This window comes from Anopheles bellator, chromosome 2 (genome assembly GCF_943735745.2).
Source record: "Anopheles bellator chromosome 2, idAnoBellAS_SP24_06.2, whole genome shotgun sequence".
Lineage (NCBI taxonomy): Eukaryota > Metazoa > Arthropoda > Insecta > Diptera > Culicidae > Anopheles > Anopheles bellator.
In genome coordinates this window covers 18,914,855-18,942,847 of record NC_071286.1, presented here as the reverse complement: position 1 = coordinate 18,942,847, position 27,993 = coordinate 18,914,855, and the positions used below count along the sequence as shown (strand labels likewise).

The 27,993-nt window shown below is 52.6% G+C and overlaps 2 protein-coding genes across 2 annotated transcripts in view; one reads left to right on the top strand and one right to left on the bottom strand.

Annotated features, from left to right (window-relative positions):
* The window catches only part of LOC131207138 (uncharacterized), an 18,961-nt gene extending 4,049 nt beyond the window's left edge, over nucleotides 1–14,912 (bottom strand). Inside the window, 10 exon segments of the mRNA XM_058199747.1 lie at nucleotides 1,879–1,974; nucleotides 5,023–5,160; nucleotides 5,512–5,529; nucleotides 6,017–6,153; nucleotides 6,252–6,415; nucleotides 6,493–6,731; nucleotides 6,823–7,000; nucleotides 10,709–12,110; nucleotides 12,659–12,807; nucleotides 14,842–14,912. Coding sequence (XP_058055730.1) covers nucleotides 1,879–1,974; nucleotides 5,023–5,160; nucleotides 5,512–5,529; nucleotides 6,017–6,153; nucleotides 6,252–6,415; nucleotides 6,493–6,731; nucleotides 6,823–7,000; nucleotides 10,709–12,110; nucleotides 12,659–12,807; nucleotides 14,842–14,912 — 2,592 coding nt within the window.
* An 8,950-nt stretch (nucleotides 14,913–23,862) lies between these two features.
* LOC131209910 (protein RCC2) lies at nucleotides 23,863–26,261 on the top strand. Its single transcript, XM_058203067.1, has 6 exons — nucleotides 23,863–24,469; nucleotides 24,675–24,750; nucleotides 24,817–25,319; nucleotides 25,398–25,492; nucleotides 25,550–25,814; nucleotides 25,882–26,261. The coding sequence occupies exons 1-6, from the start codon at nucleotides 24,143–24,145 to the stop codon at nucleotides 26,050–26,052; spliced, it is 1,437 nt and encodes a 478-aa protein (XP_058059050.1). The 5' UTR covers nucleotides 23,863–24,142; the 3' UTR covers nucleotides 26,053–26,261.
* Nucleotides 26,262–27,993: the final 1,732 nt, after the last annotated feature.

The following is a 27,993-nucleotide window of genomic DNA, read 5'->3' as shown; positions in this document are numbered from 1 at the left end:
TATAAGCTGATTCTCGTTCTTTTTGGCCCACAGTAGTATTTATGTAGGAGAGCTTGCACTATAGCGATGGGAGGCGAAACAAATTGCGGCCCGCACCCTGGTTGGTAGCTGGATCGCGCGGGGCGTAGTTGTGAATCAAGACCAATAGAGAACGGAGCAGCGAGAGGCGAAGATGCGAGGCAGCAGCATCAAGCGGAGTATCGATTATTGCGGGTCGCATCGTCGTAAACCGATTACGCGATGGATGATGATTAATGAACCCCACTTAAATGTGTTGAATCATTTGAGGGACGCGAAAAACAAAGGCACCCAACTCCCCAGGACCACGACGAGCCCGTTTTTTTTTTGTTGGCGCGCGACGGATGACGGCGAACGTGAAAGGCTGGCTGGCGCTGGCTGGTTGGCTGCTGCTGCTGCTGCTGCGGGGTGGTGATGTTTACTGCTATTGTTTCACTAATATCTAGGGACGTGGTGAGTTGGGGATTTTCTTTTCTCTGTTGTCGTTCCTTTCTTTATCGTGGGGATCATTTTGGAGTTAGTGGCGCGCTACGTACGGTGGCGCGAACGGGGACCAGCGAGCTACGGACGAAAGAAATAAAAACTCCACACATAGGGGCGAGAGCTGGCGAGAGGTGGCATAAAAATTGTGCGCCCAATGGGTTCGCCATTGTGACACCCAACTCACCCTGGGAGCCCCCTTCGGTCGCGAGAATTAATATCTTGATGATACTCAGTTTAGTGGAAGCTCAGCTACATTGGGTTAAGTTTGGCGTAATGAGTTCTAAGGTGAGCGATGGGCGAGCTAAGTACCAGTCGTTGTTTGCTAAAGACCTAGAATGCTGTTCCTATTCATAACGGATGTACACAAGCCAAACACGTTTTTCAGCTACTATTTTGGGGCAACTTCCGGAAAACCGTCCGCAAAGGATCTGCGCCGAAGGGATTTAGGGAGTGTACTTCGTTCGTACCGTCACAGCCCCAAAGCTAATCGCTAGTGTGCCGAAGCCGCAGCGTTCGATCTTAGAGTTAGAGCGGCTTACAGGGAGTTAGTGGTGGTGGTGGTGGTTATAAAAGTGGATCGGAAGTAGTAAGAATGGTATCAAGAACGCTATCGATAGTAGTAGGTACACGTGAAATGAACGAGCTTAGAATTAAGGCTTACGCATTCCGCTATATCTACTTGCTAATGGTTCAAAAACGCATGCTAAAAGTGAAACCGTTCAGAAAACAAATCAGAAAACTGCATTGCTAGATACTGCCGACAGCGGAACGCATCCGCGGTGGGTAAATGTTTTAAACACACATCGACAGCGGTGTAAGGAACGTAATAAACAATAGGCGAGCTCGTGAGCTGTGGCTGCGGGAAGGCCTCGAACACCGGCCGGCATGGATGCCGACCCAGCACACGTGGCTCCTGGATTACTGGAACAGCTACACAGGACGAGCACGTCAAGATCCGTGGCCGTCCGGATCCTTACCGAGACCGTGAATCTATTCACAAACTGGTGGCTGGTCGCGGTTTCAGTATATTTATGTAGTTTTTGTTTTTTGTTTGTTGTTTTGGTTTTCTTGCTCTAACATGGCTAAGGCGAACACAAGTTGCAATAGAAAAAGGCGCGCTGCACGCAGTGTTAAAAACACGATTGCATTTTTTGTTGGTAAATATTGCAGTAAATGTAAGTCGCCGTACTAGCAAAATGTAAAGTAAAACTCGTTGGACTAAGCGTAATATAGTAAAGCGAAAGAAGCAAGTTGAACAGATTTTGCTCATAAACGATTATTTACCGAATGGATTCTAATTGTTTTTTTTTCATTTTAAGTATATAACAAACGGTAAAAAATAAGGAAGTAAAAGCGCTTTCTCTTTCTCTTAATTACCTTCAAAATAAGGCTGCTCTTAGAAAAACCTGCTTGTTCTTTTTGAAAGGATCTCCCTCTTCGATTAGAATGCTTTTTTTGTAGGTTTTGTAGTATCTAAAGTTGTATATAAAATAATCGATTAAAAATGACGGTTTTTATTTGATTAATGCACAGTACATAGTATCGGTGGGTGATTGGTGGCGTGGCGGATGGTGTGTGGGTGGGTGGATTCCGGTAGGTGAGAATGGTGGTTTGTAAGAATGCAAAATGGCAGATTCCGACACAGGGTGTGTGTGCTGGTGGTGGGGAAACAGCGCGGAAGGTGAAACTCTTCACAGCGACGGGAAAGTCCGCGGGTAATGAGCTGTCCGTTAAATAAATGGTGGTGGTGGTGGTGGCCAACGTAGGACGTGAAGCAGAGAGTACACGGGGAGGGGACGGGAGGGGCCAGCAGGGGTCCATAAAATATTAGATAAACAAAGAACAAACAAAACACCAACCAAAGATACGGATCGAACGGAATCGATGATAGAAACGAGCGATGGGGTTATTTATTATTCTTAGCGAACGGGTTTGATGAAGCGCCCATCGGGGCTCATGTGCACAGGCTCAAAATGAAGCGGATAGTTTAACGTGGGGAAGTTTTTTTTTACGCCCAACGACACGTAGTTTACGAACGAACTCAACTGAACGATATGTTTATCAACAAAACACACTGACTGCGCTACCAGGCGGTCCTAAGGAAGCGAAACGCGTGTGGTGTCCGCGAAAACTGCGATGGAATGGTTTATTATCATATCCCTGGCCTTCGAGGACGCGCACCGTTGCCTCGCCTCTTGCACGACTCCTTCACTCAACAAGCCAATTGGTGCCGAACTGGTACCGAGTGAAGCACAGGAACAGGGACGTTTGGAGCAGTTTTTGTTTGATTTTGTATAATTTGACAAACGGGGAAAATACCCTTTTTTGACTGCCAAAGCTCTTCAATGTCCTGTCTCTGTTCTGACCGTCGGTGTGCCGGTTGCTGTACGAGCCAACGCCACAGGATTCACGTTACTTGGGTAGTGCATTCGACGAAGTAACGTTCGGCCAAACTGGACCCAGCGGGGTTTTTACCCGCTTCTACGTTACACCTGTACCACAACAGCTTATTGTTCTAAATGAGCAACATTAGTGATTTGGCTGGATGAAAACGTAAATTTATCTAAACCATCGAAAGCGGGGTGTGTGTTAGTAGCGAAATGTAGAAAATGGTCAAATACGTTCCCGTAGGTTAGGATGGTAACAGATGATCGGAAAAGCTGTGATGGTTTTTGTTTTAATTTTGGTTCGAATGGATTTAGTTGGTAGTAGCTCTAGTCTCATATTTACGATGATTGTTTTAACAAAACTAACAACACACACACACACACGCATACACACAAAACGAGGAACAAATAGCTAATTTTTGTGTTTGTTTTGAAAGTTCAAAGAGTAGTACCGGATTGCGGTGGGCGTTTGGCGGAAGAACCAATGGGTGTGTGGGCGAGTCGCATCGAATCGGAGGTTGGTTGGAGAAAAAAAAAATTCACAGAACCATTGTTCAACATTGTTTTACGCTACACTATCATGAGTTCGTTATCGACAACAATTATGGCACCATCTGAAGTTTCTCGCCCGAAGATCGCGATCTTACGCTTCAAACGGTAACCACTAAACCGCATTTACACTGCTCAACTAGGGACACAGATACGGACATGATACATACAGACACAGTGTGAAGTGAACTAAGAATTGTGAAATAGAACACTCATGGTAACCGGTGAAGAGGAGCACAGTTGGGCACAAGACTACGACAACGCTATAATTTCCATTAAACTATTGGTTCTTTGGACTTTGGGACTGTAAAGTGCTGGCTTTTCTTCGTTTGCACAATGCCTGAATCGATCCGAATGGTGCAGTGGTGCAGTCTAGTCTACTGTAGAGGTTCCTGCCTAAAACCATCATTCTATTGCTTCCGAAATACCAGTGTAGAATTGTTATCATATTTACGAAGCTCATTAAACGTCTAGAAATGTAGATGTCCCTTGCTGAATACGTCCCTGTGAAGGATCAACACTACCTACGATCGTGATCTTAACCTAGCGCAGTGAAATTGTACGTTCCGGCCAATGTTTGATGTTGAGATGACCCATTGCTCATGTCTCGTGCGTTGGTGTGACTTGGAGTTGTGTATGGTTTCGCAATGTGTGTGACAATAAGAAAAATAGCCCCAAACCACACAACCAAAGCACCTGCAAACCAACACAAGGCAAGCACTGTCGTCCGTGTCCTGTGTCCCCGCGCGCACATACAACACTCAACTCAACATAACGGGCACAAGGAACAGAAAATCAACAAAGTGAATAGAAAAGTCGCGAAAAAAACGGAAACCGGAGTGGAAAATTTTTCTCCTTCAGCTTTTAAGCGTACGCGATCGGGAGTGACACGGTGTCGAAAATCAAAGCTCGGTGAGGTGCGCTGGGTGATGTTGGGTGCTCTGTGCTGGCGAATGTTACCCGCCCCCCGCGAATGGTGGTACATCTTCCGGTCAAACAAACAAACCCCCCGGATCCGTGGCAAAGCAGCGCGGGCGGGCGTGTGTGCGGCTTCCTGTCGCCGCTAGTGGTGTGGCAGGCTAGGGACAACGGATCACTCCTACCAAACGCACAACACACACACTCACGCACACACACTAAACTTGGGGTGGGGGGGGTTTAAAGCCAAAGCAGCAAAACGAGGGTGACGCGGATGGAGTTTGAGAAAACCCATAAAAGAAGTAACCGAAAACCGAACGTCGGAACGGAAAACGTGGAAAACTGTTTCAAAACTCAAAACCGAAGTCGAACCAAAAACGGAAGAGCGGAGAAGCGAGAGGCACGACATCTCTCGCGCCACCGGAAACGGAAAAGTCGTGGTCGGTTGGTCGGTCGAGAGCGAATTGAAGTTGGCGGGCGGCGAACGGTTTGGAGTGTGTAAAACATGGCGAATTTGTTTTGGTATTTTTTTTGTAGTGTATGTGTCCGATTATCGTTTAGCACAGCGAGGTACGCGCGCGAGAACCGAGTAAAGGTAAAAACGTAAGTACGTAATGTGGCGAATCGCACGTTGAACAGGCGGAACAAGCGGACGGGTTGTACTTACATAAACTTCCTCCCACTGGGAAACGTATCGCACAAGCCGAGAAAGCCGCAGAAGCCGCACCAGCGACAGAAGCTTGGCCAGTCTCAGGATGCGCAGGGCTCGGCCGGCGTGTAGCAGTTGAAACGAGTCGGAAAAGTCCTGCAAATGGCACAGAGAACCATGGGAATGAGGTGAGCTATCGAGTGTGTAAGAAGCCTACTGAACCGTTAACGGCGTGAACGGCGGCGTTGGAAACGGAAAGCTCAATCGTTCTAAGACTCTCTGCAACTAGTGCGCAGCCTACTGGCGCTGTCACGCGCCACATCCAGGATCTCTACAACCACAACCAGACAGCGACCAAACTCAAAAGCAAAACGAATCAAACGGACTAAACGCGGACGAATCGCTACACGCCGCCCAGTGAACAGGTTAAGCGGCAATTGCAAACGATCAAAACCAGCCGCAACACGCCGCCGGCGCCATCGAACATGTTTTCCATGCCATCCTTACCTGACTGTACTTTTGCATCTGGAAAATAGAAACAAAAAACAAAACAAGAAAAATTAATTTGGAAAACTCGGCTCTCGCTCGGCTCACATGCAGCACGCTGGGGCCAGGACATTGTTGAGTGTGCAGCGCAAACGCGCTCTACTGAACTACTAAACCTTAGTATCGACTACTACAAAACTACTAGGAAAAGAAAATACTACGTAATTTTCCATTGACAAGCGAAACAAAGTTCAAGTACGAAAAGTGTGAAGCGGAAGGGAAAACGGACGCTTCGCTTTCCGGCGTCTAAGCAAAAAGGCATTTACTAAACGGCTGCTGCTTTTTGGGCGATTTCTATGTTTTCTTTTTAAAAAAACATAGAAATACACTTAACGCAAAACATAGAATTGGCTACGAAGTGGCGAACTGAAACACTCATAAAACTGTACCGTACCGAACGTTCGCTACTTCCAACACCACTTACTACTCTCACAGACACCCAGTGAGTGATCGGCCGGGAGCTTACCTGATTGAATATTAAAAATATGTAATCTAGCGGTATCGATGATATCAAGTCAAGGAAAAACCACGTTTTCAGATAGTGCTTTGCGATCAGCTTCGGGTCCAGTATCACCTGCTCCGCATTGTCCTGCTGCATTATACCTGTGGCGAGAGGCGAGTGGAAGTGTCAGAGGAAGCCGGATGTGCCGGGTCTCCTGCCCTGCCCTACCCTGCCCTGTCTGCCTGCCTGCCTGCCTTACCTGTTCTAAAATTGACCACTATATCGACGAGGAAGATTGTATCACTCAAACAGTTAAATGCGATCCATCTGGTGCTCAGGTCGTCGTTGAAGAACGATATCGCTACGGGTAAGATTATCAGGTTTGCTACTAGCAAAAGCAACATACATAAATCCCAGTAAAATCTGCAAGTGGAAACGGGCAAAGGATCTCCGTTCAATCGCCGATGCACCGAGCTCCTCTAGGCGGTCTGCGGACGTACCTGAACGAACTGCACGGATGGATGACCCAGTGGCCGGCCGTCTTCTGTCGGATCCGCTCCTTGACCAGCGCCTTTTTGCTGCCGAACAGCTTCATGGCCAGCCGGTTGTCGGTTGGCTGGAACCATGCCTGCAGCTGGTTCTTCAGGAAGTTCGATGACGGTTTCTCTATGGAGGGAGGCATATTGGGAAGCGGTTCCTCCTTCGGTGTGCCATAGAGAGACACGTCATCAAAGTGTACCTGTCGGCCCCGGCGAGAGGGGAGAGGGAAGAACGAAGGAAGTCGTTGAGTCAGAAGTTTAACCAAGTTCGCCGGGTTCCGCGGCGTTTACCTTCGATTTAGCCATATCGTTCATGTAGTCCGTGATCAGCAGCGCTTCATCGTCCAGTGCGGTCACCAGAGAGTCAGTGCAGGTGTTGTCGATCGACACCCGCAGATCGGTGTCGTTCTGGTTCGACAGATTCGAGTGGAACCTTATCGAGTCGGAGCTGGCCGCACTGAACAGTCTGCTGGTGCCGGCCGAGTGCGGCGCAGCGTGCCGGCGCAGCGACACCGACCGCCATTCCATCGCGAACGCGGATCGTATCGAGTTACAGAGTCACAGAGAGAGAGAGAGAAGGAGACAGAGAGAGAGAGAGAGAGAGAGAGAGAGAGAAAGAAAGGGAGAAAGAAGGTAGAGAGGGATAGAGCGTATATGGAAAACGATTTAATTTAGCAACTCAATTGTCGGCCGGGAGGGAAGTGGGGGCTCCGTTAGTGGGGACAAGGCTAATTGACATGCGAATCGATCACGCCGCGCCACGTCCCGTCGGACGATCTAGTTAGTAGCTAGTTGGCTGCCGAGCCGACAATGTGCCACGCACGGATCCACTAATTGGGGTTGATGGGAATCAAGTCAGCGGCAGCAGCGGCCCCCGACCGTTACGACGAGGACCAAACGGAATGCCTAACGGTTACCGAAGCGGTTTGAACCGATGGCGATTGTGGCCGCCGATAGGCCGCCTTCCGATAGGATCGCTGCCGGCGGAGCACGTGCGCACACGCGGGCAATGGAACACTCGCGTATTACTTGCTGCACATGGCCGCGTGGCGGGGGCCAGGATCTATAAGTCACTCACTTGAAGACGACACACTGCACAATTATTCGGTAATTGTTTGGAATCGCTCGCTAACGCTCGGCGCGGCACTCAGTAACAGCGCGGGCAATTGGGGAGCGGTTACTTAGCGGTTACTGACTGAGTGGCCACGCCGGGACGGAATCAGATCGAATGGATTATTTAGGCAATTAGTGTCGCCACGCGGAGTCGTTGTCACACCGTCTCGCCGTGGCCGTGGACGCCTTTCGTTGACTCGCCCGCTCGCCAATTAAGGCCCGCGATGGCCTTTAAATGGTGTGTCAGACACAGGCCTCCGATTGGCCTCGGGGCGAAAGGTCCACCGTGCAGTGTCTCGGCCATCCTCGGCCGTAGTAGGGCCATGTGGGGCCCCACACTGTTTGCACATGTCAGCGACTACAGCCAAACAGCACCGGGTGAGAAGCATACCTTCTCGTCATGTTTTGGGGGCCACGAACAACACACGCGGTTCGTGCTTCAATTAAACAAACCGATCCGCACCGGTGTGGGCTTACCCTTCGGCCTTCGGGGTCAACTTGTTGAAACAGGCGCCAGGTCACCGTGGCCACGGGATTTGTCACGGGAACGAACCACGAAGGGCACACGAAATACGGCGCTCACTCACGCGACCGCAGCCGGCACGACACTATCTCCACCGACGGTGCTGCCTCCAGGTGTCCTGTGCGCGCGCCGCATCTGGGCAAATATTTGTGTGCGGCCCCTTTTCGGGCACGACCGGGCGGTGGGGGGAATTATGCAAAGGTAAGCCCCATTATCTGCTGCCAGGGTGCTTGAACAATATTTGGAGAAAACACGAAACCGGTTCCACAAAACCGGACCCGGCCCATTGATCCTGTGTGTGCCTGTGCCGCTCCTTACCACCGCGTGCGGCGCGAACGAGCGGTTGTTGTATAATTTCACTAAAACATGACTTGACGGATGGCCGAAAGCATCCCCACTGATGGGCGCCTGGACGCTGGACCGCAGCAGCCGCCGCTCGGTCGGTTCCTAATCTACTTCAAAAAGCCAGAAACCCGGTCCGGTCCGAAAATAACCGATTCGAACCGAACCGAACACAACCGCGACCATTATCGTCGGACAGCTTTATTTACGCGCGCGCCCGCGTCGATCCGATTAAATTTGCCGAATCTTTCGTCCGAAGCTCCGAAGTTCTCGGGGAGCGTCTCGGGCTTTGATCTACCCCACTCGGACCGGGTCGGAGGATCATTTGTCTACCACGCAATCGCCCAAACAACTCCGGCTCCGGGATGAATTGTGGCAGATGAGGCCTGGCACTTGAACCAGTGAACCTCGCGGACCCTACTTCGAAACTATCTTCCCTTGAGTTATCTTTCACCACCCTGGCCCAATCGGCCGCGGGCCGGACGCCCGGAAATATAAATCAATCGGCACCAAATCGTATGCCGGTGGGGCCGTGATTGAGATTGAGGTACGCCCAGAAATAATAGCCCCCGCGGCGGGAGGTCCTGGCCCTGGTCTCAAGTGGCTCTCCGAGTGGGCAGGATGCGTCTTTTTTTAATGGATTGGTCTATAAAAAATCCTATTCATTAAATTACCCCTTTCGGGATCTGGTGCTGGTGATCTGCGCACCCACCGTAAGGTCCCTTTGGCCGCGCGAGCAGCGAAACAACGCATTCCGATAATTGTACACTAATTTACGGCGCTCCGCGCATGTTTGCGCGTTCGATTAGGCGTAAACACTACCCGTGCGTCGAAGGAAAATCAAAATCGGACCAAGACCAAGATTCAAAAAACAGATCACCATTATTCATTGGAATTGCCGGACGCCAATCAGCGGACGCACGCTATGCGGGCGTACGGGCATCATCGGGCTATTCTAGGACCATAAGCGCTGGACGCGGCGTGAAGATCTTCACCGCATGGGGATAGTGGGCGCTAACCGACTGACTATCGAATCGAAGTACATCAAGTCGGTAACAATTATTTATTTTACGACGTCGGAAATCTGGCATGGTCCCAGTTATAGAAGAACGATGAATTCTGATGAATCGATGAATTTGTCCAAAATCGTTCTAAAACGTTTCTTCAAGGTAAATGTCGTAGTGGAACGTACGAAATCATAAAAAAAGTTTTATTCAAACGATCTTACGATCGACTGAATTCATTGACAGATTTTAGTAGCTCACTTAGTACAGAATCATATCTGTAAATGCAAGTGTAAGACTTTCGGTTGAATGTCTACCAGTTTAGAAAATTTATCGTTTCGCAACAGAACAACGTGTTAAAACTATTAAAACTTACTACAATAGTAAAGATGCGAAAACGCTAATTTTTCCAGCAAAATATGCTTCAGCGAAGAGGCACATTTTTCACACAAAATCGCTACATCTGAGCACTGAAACCCTCAATCGATTGAAGATACGCCGTTACATTCAGAAAAGGACCCTAGTTTTCGTAAATGACGAAGGGAAGGCCACCATCGTTAACGGGCGTACAGGTTCGCGTTTCGGGTATGTCAATTGGCCCCCAAGATCATGAGGATCATGTAACACCTTCGGACTTTTTCTTGTGGGGACAGATCCCATTGCAACGCGGTCGAAACGTCAAAACCAATCGAACTATATTAACGCTTAGACGCTTAGAAGGCTAAACGCTTAGAACGGATTAAATAATGTGTCTAGAATAGTTCAAGGTGAAGTGACTTCATCCTGGGCTCCATTTTGCTTCACATTTCAAACAACCACCAGACAAGGCACAAAACAACAACACAACGTGTCTTTTGAGAATATAAAAATACCTTCCCAAAAAGAACTTCGTATACGCAAAATCACTTTCCTTTGAGACCCAGTGCGGTTTGAACGCCACAGACCTGTAAAGTCTGTGGGTTGATCATTGAACGACGACTGCCGAGTAGCCAAGTCCCAACAGCCTCCAGACGGACGACTCCAGTATCTTCGGAGGTGTCCTTAGCCCCCGCTGTACCATATATGGAAAGGACCCACGAAGAAGAGCCGCAATGAGCCGGAATTTTAATGGGCAGGTGCGTCCAGAAAAATCCGGACGCGACCAGTCCGGCCGATGTCGGATCGGAACAGGCAGGGCACACGGGGAGAGACTTACCTGCCATTGAGCTTGTAGCTGCGCTTCTTCTTCGCGCGGTTCAGACTGTTGGTGTTGGGCGAATTGCTGTGATACTGAGGCAAGATGTGATTGGAAAACAGATTGTAGACACTGTTGCTGTAGCAGTTGGCGCTGCTCTTGTTGATATTGTTCTCGGCCGGGGCGCTCAGCTGGCGGTTGTACTCGACGTTCTTGGAGTTCAGATCGTTCACTTGCTTGTTCAGCTCGATGATGTTCCGCAGCTGGCTAATGTCACTCGCGTGGTAGCCGTACCCGGCCCCACTGTGCTGCGATCCCCCGTTGCCGTTGGCCCCGTTGCCGCCGTTATTGCTTTTGTTGCCACTATTGTTTATCGTTTTACTGTGCGCACCGCCACCGCCGTTGCTCGCACTACCACTACCACTGGCACCGCCACCGTAGGACGTGCCCGCACCACCGATGCCGCCGATGCTGGCACTCTTCCGTTCGTAGTTCACACTGAACACGTTGTAGTTCGGGTTGGCGTGTTGCTGCTGCTGCTGCTGCTGCTGCGTCTTGGTGCTCCCGGTCCGATCGAGCTCGCCGGGAGTGGCCGCGTTGCTGTGGCTGTTGATGCGGGACCGGTTGTAGAGCACGGTGCCGCTCCCGTTCGGTGAGTCCGTGTGGCTGGTGGAGTAGCTCAGGCGCGGCTGGACCTGGTGGTGGGACAGCAGGTTGCTGCAGGCATGTTGCATCGATCCGCCGGACGCGGTCTGGGCGCCACTCGAGGACACGCTGTGGTGGTGGCCACCACCGCCGTACGGGGGCAGGGCCGTCGACCCGTTACCATCGACGCTGCTCGAACCGCCGCCCTGCAGCGAGTGGAAGGATCCTTGGCAGGAGCTGATCAGCGCGCTGCCCTTGCTGCTGCCGCCTGCCGCGCCACTGCCACCGCCGCCACCGATCGGGGACTTGGTCGGCGCCGACGACGCTACGATGTTGGCCGCCCTACCCGAGCCCGACCCCGAGCCACCGCCACCGCCGCCGCCGTGGGCCGGCGAGTTTTTGAGGCTGTTGTTCGAGTTGTCATGCGACGCGTCGTGCCCGTGGCCGTGCAGATGTTGCTGCGAGTCCGCCGACAGGTGCAGGGTGCCGAGGTTGTTGCTCAGGGCGCACTTCTTGCACGGGAAGCTGCCACCGCCACTGCCCCCCGACGGCTGACCACCGCTGCCCCCGCCGCCACCGCTGGGGCCGGCCCCACCGCTCGCTAAACCCTTGTACGAGCCACCGCTGCAGTTGTTGTGGCCACCCGACACCGACTTGCCATTGCTCTTGACGAAGTTGAAGTTCAGGTTGCTCTCCTCCACCGAGAGCGAAGTTTTGTTGAGGTCGTTGTACCGGTGTCCCGACCGTTCCGCGTCCGCCTTCGCTGTCGCCGACTTGTCTGCTAGCGGGTGGGGCGGGAAGATGTGAGGACCAAATAGAAAAAGAAGGAACATTAGCAGGCTCCGTGTCCGTTAGACGGTCGATGACGAGCGTAGATCCAATTACGGCAGCTCATTAGGGACCGCGAAAAGTCCGGGCTCTTTCATCTCGAACCAGCGTCACAGGCTCTAGGTCGCCCCGGGGCCCTACTTTAAAATGATTAGGACCGTAACGAATTAAAGCGAACCGGTTGTTCAATTTGCGCTGACCTCTATCGGCCGGCCGGGCCGCCCGATTGTGTTGGGCGGTTTTGTCCACCTATCAAACCTTCTTCAACCTGATCTGGCGCTGTCAACCTCTATCAGCTCGCCCGGGACCTGGGCCACTAATGGCCATTATTGCGAATAATAACTGAGTTACGGAGGATATGTGGGGCTGGACGAGATAGCGCCCATCGCGGGGCCCCAAAGGACACTCCACCCTTCGAAGGCTTCGTTTTCGAAGGGACTGAGATGGGGTCTGTATGAGATGATTTAACGTTCTGTTCCCACCCGACCCCAGGCTTACCAATCACGGCCAGCGACGTCGATCCGCTCCGGGAGCTGTTCAGGGGTTCGCTCGGACCGCTGTTGTAAACTATGTTACTGAAGCCGATGTTCACCGATGACTGATGCAGCTGGGTTTGGCTAAGTTGCAGAAACTCCGAGTTGTCTTGCCTGCGGACGAGGAGAGGACGGGCCGCACACACCCAGGCGCGTATGAAATATCCGTACACAACACACACCCGCAGAGTCTCCCGGTTTCCCCGGGCGCTCCCCGAAGAGGATGCGTGTAGTGTCCGAGCCGCGCGTGTGTACTAATATGTATTAAATGGATAAAAATGGAACGAAAGGCAAAAAAAATGCACGATCTTCTAACTCCCGTCCCTCTCGCTCACTCGCCGGCGCTCCAGCTCGTAGCTCTCGCTCTCTCGGTGCTCTCCGCTTTCTCTCTCTCTCTCTCTCCCAGGAGGAGCGCAGTGCGCGCGCGGGCCAATGCGCTGAATGGTAGTTTACATCTTTGTGTACCTAATTTACGGTAAACGGCCAACGGAAACTAGTTGTGAGTGACTTATGGCGGGCCACCTTTCAACCGAACCGATTCCGTATCCTGGCCTCAGTCGGAAGGCACTGGCTGGAACGGGCGAATGGGCCCACCCGAGGTTTCTGGCATGACCGCATCGCTCAACGCACTCCGGCAATCCACAGCAACTTCTTCCTAGCTCCACACGGGAGCTCCACGGACCTTTCTCGTATTGTCGCTATATTTAAACCAGACAAGTACCTTAACCTTGGGCGCCGGTTCATAAAAGAAAGTTGTTTTCTGTCCAAAACTGGGTCCTACTGCGAAACGACACCAGCTACCAGGCGCTTCCATTTGGATCGGTCCAGTGCAGCGCCGCAGGCGGCGAGGCGATCAGCGTTGGCGCTGCGGTAACCTTGACTTCTCGCGCCGTCTCGCGCTGTCTGTTTCCAACTGACACTTGGCGGCGGCAATAGAATGTTAAGTGGCGCTGCGGCGCTGGGCATTTCGCGCACCGAGATTAGGGAATTTCGGGTCGGCCATCGCTTCGGGGCAAGGTTCAGGGCGAACCGGAGCGGTGCGTGCCGATCGGCTTAAGCGCGGTGCGGCCATTCGGAGCGCTCGTTAGCGAGTATCGATCACCGACCGTGGCACCGAACACGAAGCGGCCAAATAAATAAATAAGTACTCTCTCTCTCTCGGACACACAGCGCCGGCATTACTAGGACACTACAACTAGAACACGCATCGATTCCCGGGCATCCTGTGGTGTGCCATTCGGTCGGCGGCCGAGAATTGTGTCAATCTGTCCGCCAATTGCACCATTCACTGTTGCAACTGTGTAACTGTGTAATTGGTTGGCCGAGGTGGCGCTGCCCGACACTCCTCCCCTTGCGCCTGCTGTCGATTGGTCTTTCTTCTCTCTGGCCCCGGAGCGTCCGGAGCGTGATCTTGAGAGTAGCGCACTTGTTTACGGATGCCAGATTCCGTGCCCGACCGAAGTCTTCCGATCGATCGATGGCGGCACGGTGGTGTGCGTGCTTTACCACACTATGGGGAATTTGTGTGTGGACAGATAGGGCTTTAGGAAAAATTTAAGGACTTTTTTCAACGCTTTTGTTTTCCTTGCTAATGCTTGTGATTTCATTCAACATTTTATGTTCGCGTTCAAGTGTAAATAATAACCTATTGTATTGTATGATTATTATTGATCCTCACATTAACTTATGATGATTTATCGTTACTCGAAATCGTTATTTAAACTAACACAAATTCGAATTACGTGATTGATTTTTAGTATGGTGATTTTTAGTATGGAAGTGATTTTTTTAGTGTGCCCCCGCTCGACTGCTCGACTGCTCGACTGCCGACCGGGTTCGTGTCACCGATAAGCACGGGACGCGCGAGAACAGTAAATCGATTTTATAAAATTTACATTCCCACTCCCGGTGGCGCCGGCACTCGAGAGAAAGCTCATCCTTTATACATGTGACAGGAATGTTTCCCCCAGTGGCCCCGGGGGAGTTTTCGAGGACACCCACCGGGACTAGCCGCCGACCTTATTTTATTGCGATTTGGGAATGGGATTAATAATGGAGTGCGGGACGCGCGTCACACGGTGAAAGGCACACGGCAAAAGTTTCCCGCCACATCTCCATTTGTTTCGCAGACCGCATTGTTTGACTCACCTGCTCTGTATGTAATTGTTGCAGTATGCGCCAGGACCACTAACCCGCCGTTGAAAGTTTTTAAAAGGCATTTTAACACATCTACACTAGATGAACAGGCGACGGGGATAGAATGTGTATAACCCTGCAAAGAGAAAGAGAGAGAGAGAGAGAGAAAGAGAGAGGGAGAACGGAAACAGTTTAGATTTTTCCTTGCCCTCGCCAAAGCAAACTATTGTTGCCCGGCCCGAGGCAAACGTCTTATGTAACGCGATAAAAATACCACATTCGTACGGAGTAGCTCTCCCACCGGAGGACATCGTCGTGCAGAGTGCATAGGCTCTTCCTTCGTCGGCCACCCTCGGTTCCCGCTTCCTTCCGGGCGAGCTAGCCAATCGCGTGCCGACCGACTCCAACTTCAGCATCGCCTCACTTCGGCCCCTGAGCCAATGTTGCTCTATGCACCGCCTGCACCCGTCCGAATGCGCCCTTCGAGCTCTTATCGACAATCACCATCATCATCATCATCGCCATCGTGGTCGTCATCGTGTTCTATCCCTTCGGTAGGTCACGACGACCGCAGTTGGCGCCTGGCCACATTCGGGCCGGCCAGGCTTCGGATTGATTCATTTGAATACCCGCAGACCGGCGCGGCCGAAAAGGGCGGCAAGTAGCAGTAGGCAGTGTCGTCTGGTCGGAGCTGTGTAATTTGTGATCAGATTACCCGGGGCCCTGGCCTGCTGGCGGGGCCGGAAGTTTGCAGCCACTGGATGGCCGCTTACCTTTCGGAAGCGCAGCCCGGACAGTGGGCCCAGGGATATTTGCGTTAGCTGGTGCCCATTCTACCGGGAGCATAATGATGGTGATCTGAATATTCATACTGCAGATGGTCACAACTACTGTGACCTACCGCCGGTGGTGCTATTCGAGTGCCGCGACTGCGGAGCCAAGGTTAGCTTCAATTAGTTACCTGCTTAAAATGTGATTGCTGCAGTAATCGCCAGGACTAGTTATCCTACGCTGACAGTTTTCTAAAGGCATCTTTCAATACATCCGGCGGCCGGGGATGAAACTCTGGAAGGAAATGGACCGAGAAAGGAAGTGAGCGATGAACGATTGGGACAACCACTTCGTTTACTGCATTGCCGACGGGAGAAGGGCTCAGACCACCGTGATTGATCCTCGGCTAGGAACGCCCTTCAACCACCGGACGTTCATCCCGTCGATCAAGCTCCAATTAAATCCCACTTGACGCGAGGACCTCACGAGGGCCCACGGCGTAGTAGCCGTTTTTGTCAGCACTTTTTTGCCTACGATGCAACCCATCCCGTTTTACGGTTTCAAAATCAATTTGCCGCGGTGGCGGCGGCCCGTTCAGTTGGTCACAGCATGAGCAAACGTAAACTCTTTAACCGCCACCCCCAGCAGCCGCTTTTTTGTGGCCCGGTGTCCCGTTTTGTAAACAGCAACGTTAAGCCGCAGCGGGACGTCCCACGAGGTCCCGAGGAGAAGCTTTTCTGGGCGCACCAGCAACAGTAACCCTTCGCGTAATCCTTCGGCCCTAGCGGTGGGCCCCAGGGCCACCCCCAAAAGCATGCGTGTCAAAACATAATTACATTCATGAAACATATGTTTGTCGGACGGGCTGCCGCTCAAGGATACTACCCCCGTGAGACACGGTGCTGTGTCTGCCGGAAGGACCGGCAACCGGTGCGAATCGGACATCGCACGCCCGCTAGTCAGAAATAGCCGGAACTCTGCCACCACACTCTGGTGACGCAGAAGATCGCCAGACCTCGCCAGGCCGACGTTCCTTTTTTCCTAGCCAGCCAGCCAGTAGCTCGGTGCCCAACGGGAGGCCAGCGAAAGTGCTGAGTAGTCGGTCGGTCGGGAGGGATTCGTTCAATGTAACGTAGCGTGCGGCGTAAACCGAGTGTCACTGCCGAGCCCGGTGCCCGGGAGAAGTTGTTTACCTTACCACGCACGGAAGCAGCAGGGTTGTGGTGCGCAAATGGCAGTCCTGTTTGGTCGAATGGTGTTGTTTGCTCTACCGACGCGCACCGGCGCAAGTGTCGACCGGCATAATGAAAGCCATAATGTAGAGAATCAAATTAGATGCCGTCGTCGGTTGGCGGCGGCGTGACTTTTTGCGGGTTCGATTCGAGCTTCGGCCCCAACGGAAACCGCTCCGAAAGCGGGCGTTAGCTTTTTGATTTGATTGATTGATACCGACCGAGCCCCGGTCCGGTTCGGTTGATTTTTGGAAGCGAAAAAACTGCGCCACTGCGTTAAGTATGCGACAAGCCCAATCTGATCCCATTTCAGGTGGCCCGGGCTGGTTTCGAATCGATCCGAAACCGCTGCCAATCCCGGCGGGGGGAGTTGGGCTAACGAATATGGCCACACGGTCTCTTCCGCTCAAAAAATAGGATTATAAATTAGTTGCCATAAGAGGTACAAATTGAACCGTTGTCTCGCCCGCGTGAGAAGAGCACTGAAAATTGGTTCCGAATCAATATCGCTTTCGAAATGGGGCCTCGTTTGTCTGATTGAAATTGGACCGTTCCCCGGCCGGTTGCTATTTATTTGAGTGCATGATGACTCGGCCAACGGGCGGACCAAATGAGATTGGACAATTGAATAATAGCCGTGCCACGTGGCACGCGGTTGACGCCAATGCTGCTTTCCTTCCTAACCGCCTCGGGGGCCCGGGGCGTTCGACTCCTCGAAAAAAGGGGGGTTGGCCAGAATTCGGTCGAGTGTACGAGCGATACAATTTATCCCATACACGTTCGAGAATTTGCTCACGCCATTTTACCTGCCACCGAATTACATCGTGTGGTTTCGAGAGCTTCCCACACCTCTGCCGGCAGGGATGCTCGCTTTTCGGTGGTTGCCGTTAACGAACGCGCACAGTGCACGCCCTTATGTAACGGAACATACTACTTGAGGAAAAACCTGACGGGAAACAAAAACTAACAGTACTACTTGAGTGTTCGGTCTGGTTTGCGGGACAATTCTTGGTTCATCTTCCTCGAGTAGGCGTTAATTTAAAAGGTAATTGTCATGTATTCACCACTTGGTGTGGTGAGTAAACCGCCCCTCGGTAGCTGACGTTTCACAACTGACAACTGATGTCAGTCAGTCGCATGGTAAATCACAGAAACGCATTACACGAACGCATTTTTTTAGTTTTGAAATAAACTCGAAAATTGTGAAAACCTAACGGTAATGCCATAGATTCGCAAGACAAAACCAACATTTTTCAAGTTTTAAAGCGAAATCCTGATATTTCTTGTCCACAGTAGTATTCCTGGCAGGCGGACGGACCTTGACCCATTTCGAAGCACCACACCTTTCACGCTGCACGAAACCACACTCCCTAAAAGTCCAACAGTGGCCACCGAATAACCTGGCTGAAGAAAATAGCTAATTCCGAAAACAGAGGCTTCCCGTTGCCAAACACTTTGTCACACTTGCTCGGCCGTAGACTACTGCGACTACGACTGTTTCGAAGTGAGCCTCTAATGAACTTTGCTGAACCATTCTTGTCCATCGCCCACAAAATTCGCCCTTTTCGCGGTTGCGGCCGCCCCGAACAATGGAGAGAGCGCGGAAATTATTGAACTTTTCACATTTGCATTCTAATGCAGCCAGCCAGCGCACGGACGGTTAATGGCGCCAGGAGCTGTGAGGGCTAGGGAAAAACTTAACCGCGGGCCCGGGCGATATAATTAACAGGGGGCGGCCGTGGCCGTGGCGAACAATGAACCCCGTCACCCCCGGCGGCCGCTGGAATGCTGTTCCGTCTTCGACGGTGAAGGGATGTGCCACCGGATGTGGCAAAAGGGCGGCTCATAATTATCGCTATCGTTCGGCATCATTATTCATTCGCATCGGGTTCGCGGGCGCGCGCCCCAGGACGCCGGGGATTAACAGGGCCGGCATTTAATTAAGACCAAGGAACAGCTGCGCGTGTACACGATTCAGGCGGACGTTATAGAAGGCGCACAGGCACAGGTGTCTCTCCCACATCGATCAGCCGTGTGTGAGGTCGCGATTGGCAAACGACTCGCCACGACCCTTCGACTGCTTGTAATACTCTCTCTCACGCGAATCCTTTCGAAAGGCTGCTGCCCCAACCATTGAGTGGGGAGTGGACAAAAACTAAATTACAGTGCTCGGAAAAATTTCATTTTCACAATCCGAGGAAAAAGCTACCCACACACCGCGTTCGATTTTCCTCGCGGAAAATCGGGAGAAAGGTAAAAGCACCCATTAACGTGGGGGAAAGCCCCAGCCCGGAGAGTTGCGCTGGTGCTGGTCCCTTTCCTGGAGCGGAACAATAATTTCCGTGAAAATTCACACCGCGTCAGCGCAACCCCGGGCGCGGTTCAGAGGTCAGGGCGGATGGCAGACTGGCGCTGCATTGTGTCGGGACGACTTCCCGAATGGAGGAACTTTTCCCAGTGTGTACACGTGTGCAGGGAGCAGAAGTGGGAGGTTCGGGGAGAGGTATCGACCCAAAGCCACCCACCTTTCACGAACACGCGGTTCAGGCTTGCCCACCTGGCCACCACCGGAATCGAACGTCGGGCTGGCGTGGGCTCTGGACCTTTTTGCGTCAGCGAAACCATCAGAACCGAGCGCCACCAATGTGCCAACTCATTCGAATCCAGGAGCAGCCAGGTTCGAGGGTAGCAAATGGGACACGCTTATCCTGCCGACGGTCGGGCCACGGCATCGGCAGGATCGACCCGCAGGACATACCGCTAATAGGTACGGTACGTCACCGGCGCGGTCGTCAGGCAGCGCAAGGATGTGGAATGGAGAGATTGGATAGGATCGAGATACGGCCGAGGTGCAGCTCGGCCCGGGTAGGAAACGGCTTGAGAAAACAACACACACTCACCCTTAATAAATCCGCACTCGTGCCGTATCCTGACAAGTACGTCCTTCCATCTCAATGAGCTTTTGATCCAGTTCCTCGTCGTCGTAATACGATTTTTACTTTTTCGCTCGCGTGACGTCCTCACTCGAGAGCGGTGGCAGCGGTAAGATCACGATCGCGCGTCTCACATACGCTCCCCCGCCGGGTGTCAAGTGCACACCCACACATACAGTGCGCCAAGGCGCGCGCGAGAGATGTTGTTAGCCCGCCGACGAAAGGATATCGATTGTTTACGGTGTTGCCTTGTCTACGGACCAGGGGGCCGCCGCCGCAACTGGGTGATGTAGTGATTTTTGACAAAATACGACTCCTCAAGGGATAAGGAGCAGAGAGAGAGAGAAAGAGACAGGGAAAGGGATGCAGTCGGAAGGAGCAAGGTACCTCGGTGGGCCACAGAAACAGAGAGAGTCGATTGGATTGGTTTGAAAGTTCAAAAGAACCGTCGAAGTAAAAACAATAGAACACTATCGTATCGAGTGTGTATGGGTGAGTGTCGGGTGGGAAGTGGTATTAGAACAGTGGCCGCGAGGCTAGTGGGGTCAGGTTTTCCATGGTTTTTGCTGGTTGGTGGGAATCGAATAATACTGCACACATTAGAAAATCGCTGTGTTCACTGTGTTGCTGTCCTTGTCGTCGTGTTCTTTTCTTTTTTTTTGGCAAACCCGGTTTCTGTACGGTCACTTCTCGGCCCGGCGCACGTGTTGGTCCGATTATCTATTGCTTCTCGAGTGGCGTAAGTTAAAACTGCTATAACACAATAAGCACCAGTGGAAGTGGAAGGGAAAATAAAACCAAATATTATTCGCTTGTCACGGTAACTGTTCTGTGGAACCCATCCTTTTGGGCCGTTCTTCAGATTGTCTGTATTCGAATACCATCGGATGCCCGTTCAGGCGGAATGCGCTTTTCCACCGACCATATTGTTTACCGTTTGCATTTTGCGGCCTTTTGTGTTTTGTTCTAGTTGCCTCGGGGAAAGCGGGAGCGAGATGTTCACCGCAAAACACAACGGTCCGCTGAAGCTCGTTGGACGGTAAACAGCCAGATTGGGATGCTGCTTGGGCAAGACCCACGAACAATGCCTCCACGAGGCAGCGCAGCTGTTCGCGCCCCAACAATGGCTCTCAAAGCTCGCACACACGCGCGCACAGTCGAGTAATCACGAAGCTCCGATAACGAGGCGGACCTACTTTGGCCCACAGCGCGCCAGTGGCTGGCGTTCAAGTGCGTCCCTGAGAGAGCCAGCGGCCGGGACTAATCAACACTGCACCCCGATTATTATGAATCACACCCTTCAACGGGCCCGCCTGTACTCTCCATTGTGCCGTTCCCGTGTCTGTCTCCACGGCCTAAGGACCTCCGTTCCGTGGTGCCCTGCAAGCGTTCGGAGATCTCGAACGGAGCTGGTCGGCCGAGCACCGTACGACGACGACGACGACGACGAGGACGACGGGCCTCGTCGGTTACGTAACCGTATTGACAGATATGTATCTTGTGTAAGATTTCCAATACTTTTTTGTTCTCTTTATGGACCCCCTTTTTTCCTAACTCGAGACTATTCACATTCGACCACTCTTTTCTTCGGCAGCTTTGGACGCGTTTGCAGAAAGCGAGTCCTTTAATCGATCGATGGCGGTGGCTGTGCCCACACACACACACACGCGCACACACAGAGGGGCACTCGTGACGGTGAATGGCACAGATTTTTTGGGGTGTAAAATGGGGTGTTGCGAATGTTACGGGGATTATGCAAACGCTGGTCGCTGGCTGGAAAAGCGCACCACCGCTCGGTCCCGTGTTGTGTAAGTCCTGTTGTTCGCCAGTGCTCCGGACCGGACGTTGGACTGTCCCTGTTGCAACGGCACGACACCTAGGCCTAGGTCAATCGCTAAACTCAACGCCCACGGGTCATGGGTCTTAATTGTTAATGACTTTCGCTCCGGTGTACTACCACGCACACTACGCACACGGGAGCCTGCTCGGGATGAAACCCGCGAGTGGCCAGCCTATTCGCTGACGTCGTACAGCTGTTTCCGCACACCAGCTGGCGGGGATTGGTACTGGTTGCTGGGGCCGTCCTCGCTCCGGAAGCCCTGAATGGCGCGCTTGGCGCTCTTGAACCTGCGGATCGACGCGAGGACTCGCGTGCAGTTGATTCGCGTGCGCTCGATGATTACCTTTTCCTCGTGGATTAAACTTCTTTCACTTGCTTTTCACTATAATTTGACCATTTTGTTACGTTTGTATCACATGGAGGGCACTTTCAGGGGCGTTGAAGAAGAGCAGCGACGTAGTTGGCGAGGGCAGGGCTGAGAACGGGGACCGCGTGGACGCGGGGAGGACGTGGCCGTCGGGTTCGCCAAAATACCGTCTACGGAACCGAAACCACACTCATGTACACTCCGGCGCACTCCGGTTCCGGACCCCCGACACTGCCGCTGGCTTCGAGGCTGGAGGGAGCTCTCCGGGAATGTCACGTAATCACGCCGATTTTCTAATCGCTCGTCCGTGGCTCGGCGTCAGCGAAATGTCCTGTTGCGAAATGTCTGGTGTCCGGCTGGCCAATGTCCGCCGAGTTCACACTTCGTCCGCTGGCGCTCGGACGCGCGGCACGCACTGGGACCCCCCGTCCGTGGTAGACGGCGGTCCGACGGTAACCGAAAAATGAGGAAAAACTCAAGAACGGCGCTCGTGCACGGCAGGCCGTAGAATGCATAACACTTTTTCCAAACCCTCTGCACGGGGTCTCCCCCGAGAAAGCGGAGCGGATCGATGTCGCTCGAGAAGAGCGAAAAACGTGCGAGTCGCGAGTTTTCCATTATTCAGCGAGCTTTCGGGCTCGCATGCGCAACCGAGGCGCTACCGCGTTTGACACATATCGGAAGGAATACTACCAGCAGCAGCAGCAACAGCAGCCCCAACAATAGCGATACAGGAAACAACACTGTATGCACTTTCGAGCCCGCCCCGACTGTATGTGTATGTATTGCGTGGCGCTGGCGAATCGACGGTGTCCCGAGGGTGTCCTTTCATTAAAAACCCCGCTCCTGTTCCTGCAGCGCGCGCTCGGTTAACGTGGTGGCCGTTGTAACAGAGACCATCTTCTTAACCGCCATTAGTACACTTATCTCACCCGCCTCCGGCCAGAAATGTTTGTTTTACGAGATTAATTTGCTTACACCTTACGGCCACAGCAAGGATATGACAGAAATCCTGCTGAAAGAGAGTTTCATTTCTGCAGAGCCCAACTGCCATTTTGAATCTGTCCTCCCGAAATTTGAACGGAAACATTGTTTTACCGATTAAACTAGAAGCCAGTCGAAGGCACAAAAAGTACAAATTGATTTCCTCGACTGTGCCCATGATCCAAAAGGCCGAAAGTATGGTCATCGGTCAACTTCTTAACGGTCGCAAAATTAGTATACTGTGTACTATTCTTAAACTCCTATATAATAACGACTTAAAAGCTGCGGCCTGATTGGCTCAATCACAACGTCCTGAGAACATTCTGATTGGTTCTATTCCGGTTCCCGATTTGTTTATTGTAAACCGATGGATTTCAAACAAAGAACATTTCTGAAAACGGATAAACTCATCTCAGCCTGTAACAACCTTGGGTCTCTGTCAAAGGCGATGGTATAAATAAAGACGCACCGAAAGTTAATCGTTCAGTTTTAACGCTTCAACAGAAACCGATTTCAAAAGATTATTTTTGTTTTCGCCATTGAATTGATTTGACCTAATCGCAGCCCGTTTGAACGGAGCTTCGCAGCAACCTTCGGCGGGATTCGTTGACCACCTGCGCTGGCAGCACTGGCCAAGCTCTCTCCGCTATTTCACTCTAGCGTCACATGCTCTCTTTCACGAAAGAGAGAGCGAGAGCACAGAAAAACAGAGACCGAGAGCGCAGAGAAACAGAGACCGGGAACGCAGACAAGAAAAGAAAAATAGACTCAGAAAGACATAGAAGGGGTTGCATTAAAAAAAAATTCAAGCGTCGTTTCGTTCGGCGTCTTCTTGCTGGCGAAAATTTCTGGCTCTGAGGCTTTGTAAAATCCCTGAAAATACTGACACACACACTTTAACGGCTTCAATATTTTCGGTTGTGTTTTGTGTTTCCCCTGTGTGCTCGTCCGTCCGTCCATTGTTCCGAGCGTCCCAGCGCGTCGTTCTGTGTGAGAGAGTGCGTGGTTTTTTGTTCGTCCCGTACCCCTGTTCCGGCGCCCGGCCATTAACCCGCGCCGCACACGCCGCGCTTCGTCTGGTCGCTCGCTGTTGCCCCGCACCTTCCGCTTCCATCGTTAGCCAATTCCGGGGCTTTGTTTCAGCTGCTTCTGTGATTCCTTGCCGGGAGCGACTCCTTGGTGCGAAATGTCGGCGAAGCGCAAGCCAGACGGAACGAAGAAGGCGGTGAAAAAGCGGAAAAACTCGGAATCGAACTACGATTCCGATCTGAGCGATGAGTATCCGCGGGTCGGCGGCGGCGGAGGAGAACCTTCGGCCCGCGAGGTGGTGGTCGAAGAGCTGCGCCCGATGGAAAAGCTGCCCGAGGAGTTGCTCGGTGCGTACGACAAGGGTCCCGGCAAGCTGCTCATCGCCGGCATGGTGTCCTGGGAGATGACCGGCAAGCGGGACTCGAAGGGCGTCACGAAGATACGGCCCAACCTTTTCTCCTTTCATCGGTTCACCGGCGAAACGGTAAGCAATGGCGTTCGCACGCTCGCTCGGCTGCTGTTAGTGTGCGTGCGTGTTCTTTTTTGTATACGAAGCTTGTTTTTGGGCCGCAATGACCGGGTGCCGTGTGCGCGTCCCTTTCCGTTGTGTCCGTTCTTCTCCCTGCCTTCGATCACGGATTGTTTCGCGTTAATCCCTATTCATCTTTTCTGGTGTCGCCCCTCCGTAGTACCGTTCCGCTGCGAGTTTTTGCGCTGCCGCCCATTCAGTATTGATCGACTCCAATTGGAAGGCCTGGACCTTCGGTGAGCATTAGTCGGAAGCGTGTAGTTTGATGGTGGGACAAATAACATTCTTCGTTATCCCGACAGGACGTAACCAGATGAGCCAGCTGGGCCACAATGACACGACGACGTACGAAAAACCGACCCAGGTTGCGGATCTCGCCGACTTCAACGTGATTCAAGCGGCCTGCGGTCGGAACCATACGCTCTTCCTAACCGACACCGGTACCGTGTACGCGTGCGGAGACAACAAGAGTGGCCAATGCGGGGTTGGCAATAAGAACCCCACGATCCCGTCGCCGACGCGGATCAACTACAGCGGACCGCCGATCATCAAGGTGGGATGTGGTGCCGAGTTTTCCGTCATCCTCGATATCAAGGGCAGCTTGCACACGTTCGGGTTGCCGGAGTACGGCCAGCTGGGCCACAACACCGACGGCCGGTACTTTGTCAACTCGACCAAAATGTCGTTCCACTTCGAGCTTCAGCCGCGCAAGGTACTGGTGTACATGGAGAAGAACAAGGAGGGACACGTGCTGCCGATCGAGAACGTGAACATTATCGACTTTGCCTGCGGCAACAATCACACGGTAAGGCCCGGGTTGATTCTTCCACCCCCGGAATAGAAAAGGTTCATCGAAACGGTTTCGGTTCTGTTCCCTTCGAAGGTGGCGATCGATTCGAAAAATCGTGCGTACAGTTGGGGCTTCGGAGGAATCGGCCGGCTAGGGCACGCGGAACAGAAAGACGAGATGGTACCAAGGTAGGGACCGCTAAACCTGAAATCAACGGCAGACACTCATTTGCCGCTATTTTGCAGACTGATTAAATTCTTCGACACACAAAACCGCAAGGTGATGCGTGTGTTTTGCGGCTCGTCGTACAGCTTAGCCATCACCGACATCGGCTCGCTGTATCTGTTCGGGCAGAACAAGAAAACGGGCGAAGCGAACATGTACCCGAAGCCTGTGCAGGATCTGGCCGGTTGGAACATTACGAGCATAGGCACCGGGTACACTTCGATCGTTATATCGGCCGACGACTCGCTGATCGCCTGGGGCGCCTCGCCGACCTACGGTGAGCTGGTAAGTGTGACCGAAGCGCGTAATCTAACGGGCTCCAAACACTAACCCTTCGTACTACACCATCCAGGGGCTTGGTGATCTGCAGAAGTCGTCCTCGACACCGAAGGAAGTGACGCGGATGGAGGGCATGAAGATTCCGATGGTGGCGCTCGGTTACTCGCACACGCTGTTGCTGGTCAACACGGAGCACGAGAAAACGAAGGAAAAGTACGACAACTTGCCCGAGTTCGTGGTCTAACTTTGCGCGCCAGGCAGCGGGGCGCCGGCCCCGACCGCACTCCTATCTCTCCACTCAATCATTCACAACACTCCATTCTCGGATGTGCGGCACGGAACAGCCGTCGAGCGCGCGCGGGTACTCAGTGACATTATTTTATTAGATTTAATTTTCCATCAATCAATCTTAAAATATTTGTAATATGTTTAGATTAAAAATGCATTTAAGCTTCCGGTGGGCCGCATTCACCCGCCGGAGTAGCGTTTGCGGTTTTACTACAACAAAACCCCCGACTCTGCGAGTGTCTCACACAGTCCCGAAAGAACGGTCCGCAGGTCGTTGATCCTTCGAAGAGCGCGTGCACGGGTACGTGAACATTCACCACGGAAGCTCACCACGGGTCGGTAGAAAAGCTCAACCGATGGAGCCAAAAGCACGCGACTGGTTCGCCCTGGCTGGAGACGGGCGAGAAGGCGAAAGTGGGGCCGTTTGAAATGTGAATAAAAATTGCCTCCACGCCAGCGAACGGCCGCCGATACGCATGATCCGTGGATGGATTCGTTCATCAAAGATTGCGTTGCACAGAACCGTTGACAAGTGAAGAAAAGGCAGCCAAACCGAACGCACGCCGTCACGCCGCGCCGTTAGTAGTGCCACCGTCGGCCCATTTGGTGAACGCCTGACAATGAGTTCGTGCCCGTGAACGGTTAAGCGCGGGGCCACCAACGGATCGGAAAATCAGTTTTCTTTTATTTCGGTTTCTGTTTCCACCGCGCAGCCACGGGACGCGGGTCGTGTGTCGCGAGTGTTCGGTGCTTGAGCGTGTCACACTGCACGGTTCGTTATTTTTGCTCGATTTTACATTCCACATTCACCAGCTCTGGCCACAGCCCTGGTCTACGCACTGGTCACGGGTGCTAATCTGAAGTGCGGTAGAGTCACAGATTGCTAGTCTGACGGTGCAACAGTTAAACGAGCGAATTGAAGGGGCCCCCAGCAGCAGCAGCAGCAGAGAAGGTGGCCCGCCATTCGAAAGGGATTCTTCTTGCCAAACCAATCACCACCATCAGCAGTAAACGCCGAGCATCATCACCGTGTATCGACCATGCTCCTTACCAGCGGCCATTGAGCTATCTTTTCTTCACGAGCACCCCCCCGTCGGGCGGGAGAACGTGTCCAGCAATTAGTACGTGAATATCTTGTCCCGTATCGTGGGATAGAAAAACGGATTTCCCATTTCCCTGAAGCACCCTCATTTTATCGCCGAAAACGCGGCGATGCTGCCATGCTGATGCTGTAGTAGGCCTAAAGCGACCCTGTGCCCGCTGTACCATCTTCTAATCATCCCATCAGCATCGCACTTCATAAAAATCTATAGGCCCCATCCTCCCTCCCCCACGGTCTCACCAGGGGACAAGGGGGCCCTTTTTGTGGCAGGTCCGCTTTGCACAATGCCCTAGGTGCACTGTTGATACACATCTAGATGTATCTCCGAGCGTGTATGTGAGAGCAAGGACGCGCGCGCGCACCGCCAGAGCCGAACCGAAGGAAGCAATCAGCTTGCGAAAGCTTCGTCGGTCGCGCGCTCCGCCAGCGATCCATTAGCGTTTCGACGGCAGATAGAGAGGCGCCCGCAGCAGATGATGCCCCGTTTTGGCAGCGGACGACAGCAGTAGTTCACCGAGCGGTGCTCCAGAAGCGGACCACGGAATGACGGAACGGTACGTCTGTGGCCGCCTGTTGAAGTGTCCGTGTTGAGTCGATCCGTGGTTGTGCCGTGTGCCCGCGAGTGTGTCTCGTTGGACACCTGCCAACCGTCCAGAGAAAGAAAGTGTAGTAGTACTGACCAGCGAAGTGGGAAAGTTGATGCAGTCCTTGGGCTCGAGAGGTTTCGTTTTCAGTGCCCGTCGCCTTGGCGATTGCTTTTCAAGTTCAATCCAGAGATCGAACAGTGATTCCCGC